At 41.9% G+C, this 15,267-nt stretch overlaps 1 protein-coding gene across 1 annotated transcript in view; it reads right to left on the bottom strand.

The window, feature by feature from the left end:
* CACNA1D (calcium voltage-gated channel subunit alpha1 D) overlaps positions 1-15,267 on the bottom strand; it is a 345,485-nt gene that overhangs the window by 152,615 nt on the left and 177,603 nt on the right. Inside the window, exon 7 of the mRNA XM_044675443.1 lies at positions 9,617-9,720. Coding sequence (XP_044531378.1) covers positions 9,617-9,720 — 104 coding nt within the window. The remainder of the gene's footprint in view (positions 1-9,616; positions 9,721-15,267) is intronic.

Raw genomic sequence — 15,267 nt, 5'->3', positions numbered from 1 at the left:
TTCCTTCCTTCCTTCCTTCCTTCCTTTCTCTCTCTCTCTCTCTCTCTCTCTCTCTCTCTCTCTCTCTCTCTCTCTCTCTCTCTCGGAATAGACACCTTTACCTTTGGTCATCAAAGGAGTCTTTCAGTGACATTAGGCAGCAGAACATCAATACATTCATTTCCTGAACAATATTATTAGGAACAATTTGTAGAAGAGAACTAGAAGAGAAGACATTCAAAAGAGGCAAACAGAGGCTCCATAGAGAGAAAAACCTAACAGTTAGAGCTATCCAAGAGTGGAATATCTCTGTAAACAGCAGGCTCCTCATCCCACAATGGGCTGCTTCTACTTCTGTTGCATTTCCAGCAGCCTTCAACTTCTCTCCATTCTCACAGACCCCAAACCACATCAGGGTCTCAGCCCTTCTCCCAAAAGGTTCTGAATTGGTTTCCATGCCTCAAGGTCTCCATTTGCTGCCAAAGTGATCCCTTAAGTGAAGATCTGACCAGAGGGGTCATGTCAGTCCCCTCTACTCAACCAAATTCCATAGTTCCCTATTGCCTCTTGGAAAAAAACCATGCTGTTCTCTTTAGTATATATATATATATGTATATATGTATATATATACATATATATATATATTATATGCCTTTTGCAACTGGGCCCCATTCTATCTTCCCAAACTCCTGAAATGTCAGCTAGAACTCCAATGTTCATCATAAAAACTACAAATTTAAATTATAAACAGAATCAGATTTGGAGCTGAAGGTCATCTAGAGATGTATCAAATTCCTTATTTTGTAGATGTAGACAGAGAGAGGTTATGGGGTGGGGGTGGGGGTAATAATACTAACAGCTAGATGGATGGAATAATCATTTATAAAGTACCTACTATGTATCAAGCACTATGCTAAACACTGTACAAATATCATCCCATTTTATCCTCCCAACTACTTTGAAAGGTAGGTGCTATATTTATCCCCCCTATACAGTTGGGAATACTGAGGCAAACAAAAGTCAAGTAACTTGCCTGGGATCAAATAGCTAGTAAATGTCTAAGGCTGAATTTGAACTCAGGTCTTCCTGATTCCAGAACTAGTGTTCCATTCACCATACCACATAACATTGATCTAGAGTTGGACGGGATCTTGGAGGCCATCTGGTTTAGAGAGATGACTTGCCCAGTATCAAGGGGGTGGTAAATAAAAGAAATAGAAATGAGCCCCAATTCAGAGTTCTGGTTATCATATTGTATCCTTTCACCCTATAAGACATTTTATATCTTCCTCATCGGTGCCCTCTGCTCCTGAGGCACCTCCTGCCCTCCTCCCTTCCTCTCACTGAAGCAGGGAGATATTCTCCCAGAACCTCCACTTGAAAAGGAAACACCGAGGCCATCTTTTTCTTTATTTCCCACCTGGTTGCATCATAGGCACTTAATATTGACCAATTGACTGACCATTGGAAAATAAGGCCAAGATGCAAAAGATCCAAATATTCTGATTCACTCTTTCCAGGGTGCTAATACACAAGGGGCCAGGATCAATCCTGTGGATTTGGAAATCTCATGGAAAAACTGAAACCCACTAATTTCTACTGGTCTTTGGGCTGGTGTTTTGGGCCTTTTTGGTGTTAATAGGTTCACAAATGCATAGAATTTCTCATTGGAAGAGACTCTAAGGTCATCTAGTACAGCACCCTCATTTTAGAATAGGAAATGAATCCCAAAGAGGTAACTAATTTCCTCAAGGTCACACAGTAGGTTAAGTTAGCAACAGGCAGAGCTTAAATTTGAACCCAGGTTCTCTGCCTTCTGTGCTCTTCCTACTTTACCAGTCTAGGGCTAGACTTAATTCACTTCTATCCTGTTCTCTGTTTGTTTTTTTAAATTCTCACCTTCCATCTTAGAATCAACAGTATTCGTTCTAAGGTAGAAGAGCAGTAAGGGCTAGGCAGTTGGAGTTAAGTGACTTGCCCAGGATCACACAACTAGGAAGTAGTGATACCCCCCCTTTAGAAATCACAATGTCTGGATCTCACAGATGTTTATTTTTGTTGTTAATGTTATTGTCAAATGAAATATTCTGTAATTGTTTTCCGAATACATTCCACTTGATAGATAGCTTTATTTTTCATTTGACTTATTTGCTTCTTTATTTCTAGCTGTCTGGTGAAAATATAATATGTACAAAACCTGCTCTTAAGTTTACCAAACACTTCTTTATGACCAAGTTTATGATCTCTGTATATTTACTTTAATTTGCAGAATAGAAACTTCTTAGAGTACAGACAACAACAACAACAAAAAGGTCTTCATTCTGACTGTTGAACAAAGGGGCTCCATGCTGTTTAGTTTGTTAGATCAATCCTAACCCCCCAAACTCCTTATGACCTCGGGGTGGTGGCATAAAATTGCAGACAAAGAAACTTAGCAGCCATCCATGAGCAAATGGCTTCCCTCTTTCCCAGGATATCTACATCCTCCACCCTCTCCCCAATGGTCAACTGTCCTTTGTGTTGGGCCAAAGGATTCAAATAAATTCTTGAAGAATGTCATTAAATATTATGCCATAAAGTCATATTAGTTAGGGTCTATTCATTTGGAATTTGTGATAGTTCAGACATGTTAAGATAAAATTTGAGCTTATCAAGGAAAACAATGCTATAAAGAAGATGTAGAATCCGCTCAGGAAAACAAAATCCTTCCCAGCGCTTTACTTAAAACAAACAAACAAACAAATCCTTACCTTCCTTCTTGGAATCAATACTAAGGAGAAGTATGGTAAGAACTAGACAATGCAGCTTAAGTGACTTGCCCAGGGTCACACAGCTAAGAAGTATCTGTAGTCACATTTGAATCTGGGACCTCCCATCTCCAGTACTGGCTCTCTATCCACTAAGCTATGTAGCTGCTTCCCAGCATTTTTCTTATTGGCAAAACATATGTGTATGTATCACATGCATAGAAGCAAATATCAAAAACTTTATTAAGCATTAGTTCACGTAACTATACCGCACCTGAAAGTTAAAAACCACACGAGATTCTAGGATTCTACAAACTATGACTGATAATCCTAATGCCTTCCTCACAATGAGTTTCCATCTTAGAGACACTATCAGGATAGACTGTCTATGATTAGAACCTTTTGAGCTAATGAGTCCACCAGTATCTCCCTTCTTAGTACCAGCTCTCTACAAGTAGCAGCACGTTGCCACTGCAGCTGATTAAGGGTCACTGTGAGCTCAAAGAAAAAGTTCCTGCCTCTAAGCTTTCTGCATCCTCTCATCCCTACCCAGCTCATCTCTAATCCTTCTTTGTCCCTATTTTCATCTGCCATCCCCTTCTGCTGCAACCACTGGGCACCCCACTTTGGCCATTAATAAATTCTCCTTTGCCTACTATTTCTCCAGGAACAATCTGTTTTCATCTTCTGCCACTCACCTAGGCCTAAAGTATTTTCCTGAAGACTCATCAAACAGAGCTGAGGCATAATTCTCACTCCCCACAGCCTCTTCTGACCTCTCCCAATGCCCCCAATCCCTAAAGGCCCACTCTGTGCTCTGTCTATATCAGTGATTCCCAAAGTGGGCGCTACTACCCCCTGGTGGGTGCTGCAACGATCCAGGGAGGTGGTGATGGCCACAGGTGCATTTATCTTTCCTATTAAAATTAAAAAAAAATTAATTTCCAGGGGCGTTAAGTAATATTTTTTCTGGAAAGGGGGTGGTAGGCCAAAAAAGTTTGGGAACCACTGGATTAGATAGACCTCCAAATACTCTATAACCTGCTGACCTCCAGGCCATTCTCCTCCCTTTCTCAAGGAGGTAAGTATCTTGCCCCACCCAGCATTGCACTCAGTACCTCCCATGTGAATGTTCTGCAGGGATGCCAGCCTCTTCAGCTCCCCCAGCCTCTGTCCCTGCTCTGCTTCAGCCACCAGAACCCTTCAGCCCTTCAGTGGTTCTACCTTCATGAACTTGAGTTCTGAAACTCCCTCTTCTGTCATCCATCTCCTCTCCTTTGCCCTTCCTTCTCTTCAGTCTTTATTTCGGTTTTCCTACTCACGGCCTCCCTTTGGCTTTGACAACAAATGCCCTCCTCCATCAGGCTCCAGCTTTCCTGCTTTATTGTACCTGGCTCTCCTCCATGGCCTGGACTCCCCAGAGTTCTTCCGAGTTGTCTGCCACTTTCTCTATGAAGATCTTCCTCTTCCATAGCTGCTAGAGCTAGAGCTTCCTCCGTTCCCATGCCCCCAGTCTGCCCTGGATTTAACACAGTCTATATTTGATAGATGAGCCTAAATTTTCCCAACAGAATGTAAGCTCCCAAAGGGTAAGGATTGGGGGAAGGGAGCATTTGCATGTTTTTACCTTTGAGTACTTAATACTCCCAGAATGCCTGGCACATAAACATATAACAAGTCTTGGTAGCTGACTGACTTCACATACCCTAGGCAGCCACTAAACCAACTTACTTCCTCTTCTCCAGACATGGGATGATTCAACAATGACCCATGAATGGAGTGTGGTTGAAACTCAAGATGTTCCCCTGGCATCATGGGACAAATACAGGCCCAAACGGCCATCATGCTGACCTTCCAGGACCCAGTCAAGATGCTTGGTATCGTCATAGGGAAATCATGGGAAAGCAGGAAATATTGCAAAAGCAGACAGGGGGATGCCAGAACCCTGGAGAGTGAGTCACTCCTAAGGGCAGTTGGACTTTCTCTCTTGAGGGAGACAGTGTGTGGACTTCTCCTTCAAGCAACTTATCTCCTTGGAAGTGGTTGAGTGTGTGTGTCTGGACTCTCAGGTGGACTGAGTGGTTAGGTGGACTCCTCTTCCTTCTGGATATTCATCTGGTTCTTGTTTGTTCCTGTCATTCCTGTTTATGCTGGGACTCTTGCCAAGACCTTGAAGCCAACTGTCAGTGAGAATCTCTCCCTTTTGACCCTCTGGACCAGCTTATCATCCAGTCTGTTTCCCTACTCTAGTTATCAACAAAAGGGAAAATTTTGGTTAGTGAGGTGCTGGGATCTTTAGGTAGAGAGAAGGAGAACAGTTTGGGCAGTTACAATCTGGTATAAGGACTACTAAGTTTTGGTGGGAGGCTTAGATATATAATTAGTGAGATTGTCCCAATTCCCTTCCCTTCCTGTTCTTGTTTAATAAACCCTGTTTTGTACCATTGTGGGTATCCTGTCAGTCTCTCTCTGGCTAGCCTTCCCAAGCCTTTGAACTTCTGATATTGGCCTAAAAACCAAGTTATAACATATATCACCTAAATACCTTATTTTTTATTGCAGAATTGACAAGTCACTTTGACTCACTTTGTCTATTTTAGTGGTGTCAACAGTGTTAGGAGGAGCCAAATCAGAATTTCATCATTCACTTTGAAAAAAGGTGTAAAATATTCTGTTATATGGGATAGCTGGGGGGCAAGGGGAAAATAAGCGGGGAATTTAGGCCATGCGAAAGCAGAACACATCACTAACATTTTCTGATATTGGTTTCTTACGTGTAAATAGGATCTGGAGTTTAAAATGAGAATAACCCCAAGGTTTCCAAAAAGCTGATCTAAGAAGAGAGTGAAATATAAGCTACCCTAGCCACTGTCTAATATCCTATATGGGCATAAGAAACCCCTCCTCTTGCTGACTTGATGTGAAATTACAATGAAGGCACACAGCCTCACAGCTCATCCTTACGGAGAGAAGTGTTAGCCAATGTTCATGTTTGGTTACTTCTGAAGACTTGATGGCAGTTAATAAGGCATGGCACTCACCTTAAAATGGGATTGGATATAAAACTCAAATCCCTCCAAATCAGCAATCTCAGGACATACAAAAAAATCCAGATCACATCTCCAACATGCAGTGTGCACAAGATGAAGGCAGTCAGAGGGGAAGAGAGTGGAATGGCCACACAAAGAGACAAGGAGAATAAAAGCGTCTTGTAAAACAGTGAGGAGAGGTCAAAGCACACACAGCATCCCTCAGTGTTACCACAGCCATCACTGGAAAGAACAGGACACCAACCACTGTCTGGAGCCTGTTTCCAGGCTTAACCTGGGGACCTGGTTTGTGTTCATCTAATGGATCCATCAGAGCAATGTTCCTTTGGATGGATATCAAACTAGTGATTTCCAATCCTGATTTTGAAAGACCCCATAGAAGCTCCTACTTATTATAGAATGATACAATTGTCAAAGCAAAACAATTGATTTTGATTTCTGTCAAAGCAAAATATGCTAATTTTAGGATCACCACAGTGTAGTGGGAAAGGTTTCTGAGTCTAAGGACTTGGATTCATATCCTGGATCTGCAAAACCTCGGATATTTCACCTGCCTGGGTCCAAGTTGCCTCATTTGTAAACAAGGAGGTCAAGATAGATGATTCCTACAGTTGTGTCCAGCTGTAAAGAAACTATGAGCTTATAATCTATGAAAAATCCATTAATGTGACCTAATACTGTCTTGGGAGATTTCAGATAATAAACCCACATGGTACTTTCAACAAGGGGTTGGAATCCATGTCTGGTAAAGACCAAGGGGCTTCAGTGATCTCAACAGAGCCCCCTAGCTGCCTGCTGGAGTCTGGAGGAAGCATTCCCCGTTGGGAATTCCCCTTTTGCTCAGCCATAGAAGTGGTCATGTAGAGAGGCATGGAAGTCACAAGAAAAGACTCATCCTCAACAGTCTAGAATGCAGCCATTAGACTGCTGTTAAAGCTGCCACCTCAGGCACTTCTGAATGTGGAGGTCGGAAGCCAAGCAGTTGGTAGACAGAATTATCTGGTAATTCTGGTTGTAAAATAAAAGGCAATTTTCCTCCTCTTGGAAGTCAGATTTCTTCCATATAATCATCTAAATACACAGAAGTTCTTTTTAGAAATTACTTTTTGTTAAATGTAAATAAAAATATAAGATGCTTAACAAAGATAATTCTGTAAAATTAGTTTCTTGGGCAATAGGATGTAGGTGTAGCAACAATTTTTTAAAATCCTGAAATTTATAGAGTATTTTAAAGTTTGCAAAGTGTTTTACAAATATTATCTCATTTTATCTTCACAGGAAACACAGGAGGTAGGGGCTTTCATTATTCCTATTTTACAAATGAGGAAACTGAGGCAGGCAGAGTTTAAGAGGTTTGTCCAGAGTGATAAAACCAGTAAGTGTGAAAAGCAGAATTCAAACTCAGTTCTTCTTGACTTCAGGCCTAGGGTTCTAGGCACTGTGGTATTCCCTAGCTGCCAAAGAACAATGGACTGTAAGTGACACCTGGGTCCCACTTCTGCCATATTGGAGAGAGTAACTTTCCTTTCCAGGAGTTATGTTACCTGGTATATAAAGATAAATATACCTGGTATATTAAGAGAATGGATTGTGTGATGGCTCCGACCTCTTCCTGCACAACAGTGGTTTAGGCCTCATAAATATTCAGTGCCCAAAGCAGAGGAACTTTTTTAAAGTCAGAAGAATTGTTTGAATGTTCTCGAACACCTTGAGGATAATATGGACTATTCAGAGAGAAATAATGAAAGGGAATGATGAATTACTTGGTTTTTCTTTTTGCTGTGAACAGATGCAGGAAAAGACCAAGTTTGGGCAAATGAGCAGCTTAGGGGAAATGAACATTTATTTTCTGAAGATAGCCATATGAAAATAGACTAGATAGAAGATTAACAGACCAAAGGAATATTTATTTACTAAGTTTCTGCTGTGTACCTAGCTCAGTATCCTCAGGATAGATGGAGACCCAATGAGGATGGGCACAGATAACAGGAATGAGAAATGGAAGAGACCTCAAGAACTCCCATCATCTGGGCTCATCCCTTTAGGGAGGCCAAAATCCCGTGCCCAAGATTCCAGAGGCAGGGATAGGGACAGGATTCTAGCTGCTAAGATCTCCAAATTCTTAACCAGCATTCTTATCTTCTCCTACAGCCTCAAGCTGCCCTCGTGAGCTATAATGGTGATCAGAGCCAGGAAGAGAGCTAAAGTTTGGGCTAATTAACATAAGTCAGAAGAGTAACAGGCCATGGAGAAAAGTTGAGAGTGGTGGTGTACACAAACTAAGACTGAAAACAGGGAAGTGGCTCTTGCCTTCCCACCTTTTATCCTCTGGGAAAAGAATCAGGGACCATATAGACCCAGGAAGGTTCTCCTTCCTTCTATAAATTCTCCTTCTGAGGAAGAGTATTAATTAGTTCTACATGTGACTTTCAATGGCTAAAAAAGCTACTGACTTCCTATATTGTCTATTATAGGGGCAATGGAGATGAAAGGCTTGGCACACCCAGAAAAATGAAGAAAGCCCTGAATTGGGAGTCCTATCATGGAAAAAAGGGTGACTGATGGAGTCTTTGGGTGGAGGAGCCAAGAGAATGCTCTCAATTTTATTCTTTATGAAGAGCTTTCATGTACATTAATGTTGGCACCCACACTGTTTGGAAAATGAAAAAACTAAGATTCAGAAAGAAAACAAAATATATCCTGATTCTCCTTCCCCCAGATGAGGGGTACAAGTTAATAAGCAGCAACATGTCATGAAAACAAAGGAAGCTGGCTCAAGAAGCCAGAATCTACTAAGTAGATTCTCAGCTTGTGAGATTGTTTTCTGTCTATGGTCCTAGCTGCAAGCAGCACAGATGGCAGCTGCTTTCAAGGAGTGGTTCTTCAAAATCACAGCCTTCAACCTCCCCATGAGAAGGAACCTTCCCTATCTATAAAAACAACGGCTGCATTAGTGAAAGGTGATGATAAAGGATGAATTCCACTATGGCCTATGTTTCCCATTCAACACTCCCTTTAGTGGGTGGCTCACTCTGTCTTGAAGCTCTGACAGCCAGGCTGCAGAGATGAGATGGCCTTAAATACCATCAGGGTAAACAGAGATATATTTCAGAAACAGTGACTGGCCAATAAAAGCTTGATAAGAAATGTACATTTAACAGTTCTTATATCCAGCATAGTTAAAGAGAAAAATACTGTAGCTGAGGAAGGAAGTGAAGAAAGGAAGGAAGGAAGGAAGGAAGGAAGGAAGAGAGGGAGGGAGGGAGGGAGGGAGGGAGGGAGGGTACAAAGAAGAGAACTAAAGAGGAAGGGGGGGGACAGAAAGAGGAAGGTTAAAGGAAAGAGGGATCATGCCCAGCAGCAGCTAGAGAAACCCAAACTAATGAGCTGAGGTCTCTCTGGTAGGTGCATTCTAATCCAAATATATTACCCCTTTACAATGCATTCTGGGTAATTTGTGGTGCAGGAGGGGATCATTTTATGGAGCCCAGTTCCTCTTACCCACCTGACCTCTCAATGGGGACAATGCCCTCCTTTTCCAGCCAAAGGGAAGCCAGCTTACTCACTTGTAGTCCATCATTCCAGGCTGTGACTGGCTACAGGTGAGGTGCTTAATGCCTCACATGTTCAATAGTGTCTGGCAAATGCTGTTAACACATAAGGTCACACAGACAGATACAGGCAAGGGGACCACATCTCAAACCCAAAGCACCACACTGGGAGAGGTGACAATAGAGTCCAAAGAGCATGCAGAGAAGCCACCACTGAGCTGCTGGGAGATGCCAAGGGGCTACTCCCATGCTGCTCAGGGGCAGAGGCAACAATAACCGGGCTGCTTACCCACTAAGCACACCAAGAACCAGGTTAAGGACGAAAAATGAGCCAAGGATGATCAGACTAACAAAATACACCCATGGCCATTCCCATCCTATTGCATCATTTACCTGTAAAACGTAAGGAAATCGGTTACAAGTTATCCAGTCACTAAAGAGCAGAGTCCCAGATGCAGCTGCCATACCCCTCAGGCATTCCCTCTGCCAGCCAAGGCTGGCCTTGGCCTCTCTGAAGCTTTCCCAAGAAAACCAATTCTGCTCCTTAATGGGGGACTCCAAGGAACCAAGAAATCTGGCTTTGTTCCTGCCTCCAGACTCTTTTGGTTGCTATGCTGCTCTTTTTATGAAGCTAGAAAGGGCAAGCAATGGGTAAAACTTCCATTATGAACCACCAAGTCAATACATTTTAGTCAATTATCTTTTTTTTATCTTTTACTTCCTAGAGAAATGCAGTTTTCTTTAAAAAAAACTCAACAAGAATTTAAGTCTAGATAGAATGAGAGAAGGCAGATTTATCACTTACTTCCATTTCTATTCCTATAATGTCTAATTTGTTGAGTGTAATACCTTGCCTGAAATGGCCCCCACCTAGCAATGCCTGTGTGGTCTTGGCAACTGTCCTTGGGACTCTGCTTTCATGATGAAAGAGGTGTCGCTTACCCGCTCAATACACCAAGTACAAGATTTAGTACGAAAAATGACCCAAAGATGACGAGACTGACAAAATAGACCCAGGGTAACTCAAATCCCATAGCATCATTCATCTGCAAGAAATAAGATGGGCTTAGAGAAGTGGGTTATTACAGAATTTAGTAAGGAAAATTCAGAATCAATTTTTTAAAAGCTAAAGCTTTACATTAGAGATAGAATTCTACACATTCTTCTAAACATTTCCCAAGATTTGAATGAGAGGCAGCAGCAATAGCAGCAAGAGCACATTCATTACAACACCCAGCACACACACAGAAATGATGAGTGCAACATTCAACTTCCCAAGAAAATCAGACTTTGGACACATGAAAGGACACGAGAGTAGGGTTTTTTTGGTTTTGTTTTGTTTTGTTTTTACTTTCTAAAGAGGATCTGGACTAATTGGTCTATTTCAAAAAAGGCTCTGTAACTGGACTGCAGCCTAATTTCTAAATTGCTTTGATTGGGAGCTGAATTCATGACAATGTAATTGCAGGATACAAAGCTCTAACTGCCAACATTTCATCATCAGGATTCTTTTCCTCCTTCCTTCCTTTGTTTCTCCCTGGCATCTGCAAATATACAACCTTTTATCTGAAGGGAGAGAGAGGAGGGGGAATGGAACAAGCATTTCTATAGCACCTACTATGTGCCAGGCACTGTGCTAAGAGCTTTTTACAAATATAATCTCATCTGATCCTCACAGCAATCCTGTGAGGTAGGTACTGCTTTTCTCTGCCATTTTATAGTTAAAGAAAATGAAGCACACAGAAGTAAGGTGACTTGCCCAGAGTCACACAGCTGGTCAATTTCTGAGGCTGGATTTGAATTCAGATTTTCCTGACTCCAAACTCAGTGTTCTGTGCATTATGGTATCCCTGGCTGATTTGAGCCAAGAGAATGGCACTCAGCACAAGACACCCAGTAAATGAGGACCATAATGCCTCAATTCTGGAACTCCCAGATTTTGAAGAAGGATCCTTCAAGGTCATTTTTTTTGGGTAGGCTCTATCTGAGTCTCTGAAATTTGGTCATATTGAAGAAAGACTGGTCTTTCTTAGCTTGGTCTCTAAGAGTAGGGTCAAGGAACTATTAAGAGGGAAAAGTTAAAAATATCCTAACAATGAGATTGAACCCCAAATGGATAAACTACTTTGGAAAGTAATGGGTTCCATCTGCCTGGAGGTCTCAAAGCCAAAAGCCTAGAATGAACAAAAACTTCATATTATGATGAAAATGCAACATTCCTTAAAGGTTAAGTTATGCTTGTCAGGGAACTTCTTGGAGATATTTTGGGACCTGATTTGGCCAGTTTAAAAGAAAACAAAATGGCAGATTCAAAGCATCACAAAACAATATGGAGAATGCTCTACAAAAATCTTTTCATTCTTCTTTCCAAAGAATTATCTCCCATATCTCTACTCCCTGCACATTCTAAGTCATCTGAAATTCTTCTTGAATGAGATCTCAACCATACTTACAAGGAGGGATTCTGGTGGAGAAAAGAAACCTTGAATCCTCATCAATTCTTGGGTTTAGAACAGCAGATACTTAGAGGATCTGAGTCACACTGAGAGAATTGGAAATTGTTGGATATGGAGCTAAGGGATCTGGGTTCAAATCTGAGCAGTGTGACAACAGGCAAGTCACTGAACTTTTCTGGGCCTTGGTTTTCTCATCTATAAAGTAAGGACATTGGATAAGATGACCTCAGAAAGCACAATTATCTCCAGTCCTGTGGTACTGATCACAGGTGGTCTGCAAAGTCAGTTAACAAGGATCTATCAAGCTCTTACTATATTGTCAGGCAAAATAAATGGAATGATCAATGGAAGGGATCAGAGAAGAATGTTACTTTTCCCTTTATGATGCAATATTTATGCCTTAGGGACCAAATGGTACAGTCCTTGAGGCCAGCTCCAATCCTCAGAGTGCTTCCTAAAGCTACCCTTCAGTCCACGATATAGACAAATGGACAATGAAGCCCAAAACTAAGCAGAAAATTCCTGAAGTTGCTGATCAATGTCAAGCAGTAATAGATCCTTCCCCAATACAAAGAATGTTGTGGTCAAGAGTGAGGAACCAGATTAGGTCAGTCAGCATATTAGGCCTAGGGTTATCTAAACATCTGAATTCCCACTTCTGAAAACAGCTACATCTACTCCTCTGTACAGGGAAAGTCTGCCTTGCCTTGTGCTTGTCTTATGATTAAACCTGAAGACTTTCCCAAAGTCTTCAATTAAGCACAAGGTTTTTTGTTCCTCTTTCCCTCATTTTACATCTACAGAATTGAGCTAATGAGGACAATAACAACAACCCAAACGAATCCAGCATCTGTTGTTGATGTCTAGGGAAAGGGCATTAAAGTCCCCCAGGAAACACCTGTTTGGGCACATGAAAAGTGACATGCTTAATGGAACTCCTATCAGTCTGCAATATCTCACACTGGTAATTAAGGTAATGAATGAGCCGGTGCTGAGCCACAATTGTTTATCTAATTAAGCTCAATAAACTAATCTGAGCAAAAAAGAAAAGGGTAGGCCTTGCTTATAGGTTCTGTTGCCCTGTTTTGTGAAGAAATATAGAGCATCTGTGAACTGATGCAAAGGCCAGAGGCTCAGTAGGGGAAAAGATGCCCATGCCTGGAGGACTGAGCCCTAATCCTGATATTCCAATGTTCTGCAGCTCTTGTGAGAGTTCCCACAGCTTCCCACACTTGAGCTTTCTTCCTTTTTATCTCAAGTCTTCCTGGCTGGAAAGTGTCTCTAATTTTAGGTTCCCACCTCACTGGCTGTTTAAGAATTCTCTTTTAAATGATTTCTGGGTGAAGTGCACCATAAATTCCCCTTGTTCCCATCCCCTAAGCCACAACTTTTGGGAGAACTGGAGGAGGCAACATGGTAAAATGGAAAGAGCTCTAGGTCTAGAATAAGAAGACCTGGGTGTAAATCCTATCTGCAATACCTGTGACAGGAGAAATCACAGAAACTCCCTTACCCCATCTCCTCGCCAATAAAATGAAGGGTTGTCCTAGATGACTTCTGACACTGCACATTAAAATCTGGTGTAAATTAAATGCAACCCACCTCCAGATGGAAAGGTGATGGATTCTGAGGGCAGATGAAGGCATACTTTTATTTTTGGACAAGGTAGATGCAGGGAGTTATTTTGCTTGATTATATACATCTGTAAGAAAAGCTTTGTTTTTCATGTTTTCTCAAGCAGGGGGATAAGGGAAGAAGAGCTGGTTGGGTGGGAGGGAAAATGTTGGTCCAAAAATAAAATAAAGCTGAGTTTTTAAAGAACCTAATGGAGGACTATGGCCCTGAGGACTCATCTGTCTTTCCCCCCAAAGTGTACAAAACCTACACTCTTCTAAGAACTTAGCATTGTGAAAATACTTCATCCTTAAAGAGTAGATAAGCATGAATTGATTTATTGCTACCAACTGAAGACTGTCTCTGGCAATGAATCTATAAGGGTTACGAAGAAGTAGCCCAAAGACCTCCGCATCTGGGAGGAATCTCTTCAGATGAGGCCAAGCTTTCCATCTCCAGATGGTCACATGGCAGCACCTGGCACAGAGTAATAATATGTGATGCCAGCTGACATTTCCAGAGCATACCATGGTTTGCAAAGCATTTGGTACAAAGTATCTCATTTGGGCTTCAGAGAAGCTCTGTGGGTCCCTGGGGTTCTTCTGGTTTCTTTCTGTGGGAAGGAAAAAAATGTCCTTTATATGATATGAATTGTTAGTGTAAGTGCTTGGAGATGGGGGTCTTTTGTCTATATCTATGGAGATAAGATATGAACACAAAGCTATAGTCTGAGATTCCAAGGGAGCCTGGAGAATGGGGCAAAATGAGCCCAAAGAATGATTTTGAGCAGCCTCTAAGAGTAGATATGGGCCATATAAACCCAAAGTAAGGGGTCATCACTTAGGATGAGAGCACATGTCGTCCTCCAACTGCCCCTAGATAATGGAAGGTCCTTGAATACAGAGACCATTTCATTTCAGTCTTCACAGGCTCAGCACCTAGCAGAGTGCCCATGTGCAGAAGGCACTCAATATTTGTTGAATCAAGCTGTGCAGTGTGTCAGACATCTGAGTCCTGTGTTCAGTTATGAGCCACACAGCTTTCAAACTCAGCTTTTGCCTTTCATAAGCTGGAAGCATGCAGAGGAGTCTATGAATTCATACTCTCTTTAAAAGGAGTCACAGGAGCAGGAATGTGTGGCCTAGAGAAGAGGAGCTGAGGGTGAGAGAATGGAAAGTGCAGACAAGGGGACTGACTTCAAGTATCTCAAGTGATGTCCTCTGGAAAGATGGAACTATTTTTATTTGGTTGAAGAATACAGAATTCAAGGGAATGAAAGGAAGGGGCAAAGAAGGAAATTTATGCTTAATATAAGGGAAAACTTTGCTAACAATTATAAGTATCCAAAAGCCAACTGAGCTGTTTTGGGAGAGTGGGTACCTATCCACATGTCTTCAAGCACAGACTGGATGAGGTCTTTTGTGGAACCCTATAGAGAAAACTACTTCTCAGATATGGGGTGGACTAGATGGCCACTGACACTAAATTCTGTGATTCTCTTATCTCCATTTTATAGAAGAGGAATCCGGCCCAGAGATGGCTTGCCCATGTTCTCACAAGCTGCGAAGTCTGAGAGCCAGGATCAGAGCCCAAGTCCCATGACTCTGAGTTCAGCACTCTGGACAGATCCTGTGCCACACAATGTTGGCTCTGGCCAAAGATTAACTGGGGAGGCTTCTTATTTATTTAAAACAACATTGGAACATTAGGACCTGACATTCCAACAAATATGGCATCTTATGCGCTGGCTGTTGGTATATGGGGACGTTCTGAAGGATTTCATGCCAGCTGGTAAAAAGGGTAGAGATTGAACTCGTTCATTTGGGAGTTTGAGAACCAGGACCTATTGCATATTTTTAATGGGGAAAAG

The sequence above is a fragment of the Gracilinanus agilis genome, chromosome 1, assembly GCF_016433145.1.
Source record: "Gracilinanus agilis isolate LMUSP501 chromosome 1, AgileGrace, whole genome shotgun sequence".
Taxonomy (NCBI): domain Eukaryota; kingdom Metazoa; phylum Chordata; class Mammalia; order Didelphimorphia; family Didelphidae; genus Gracilinanus; species Gracilinanus agilis.
This window is presented reverse-complemented; position numbering and strand designations above follow the sequence as displayed.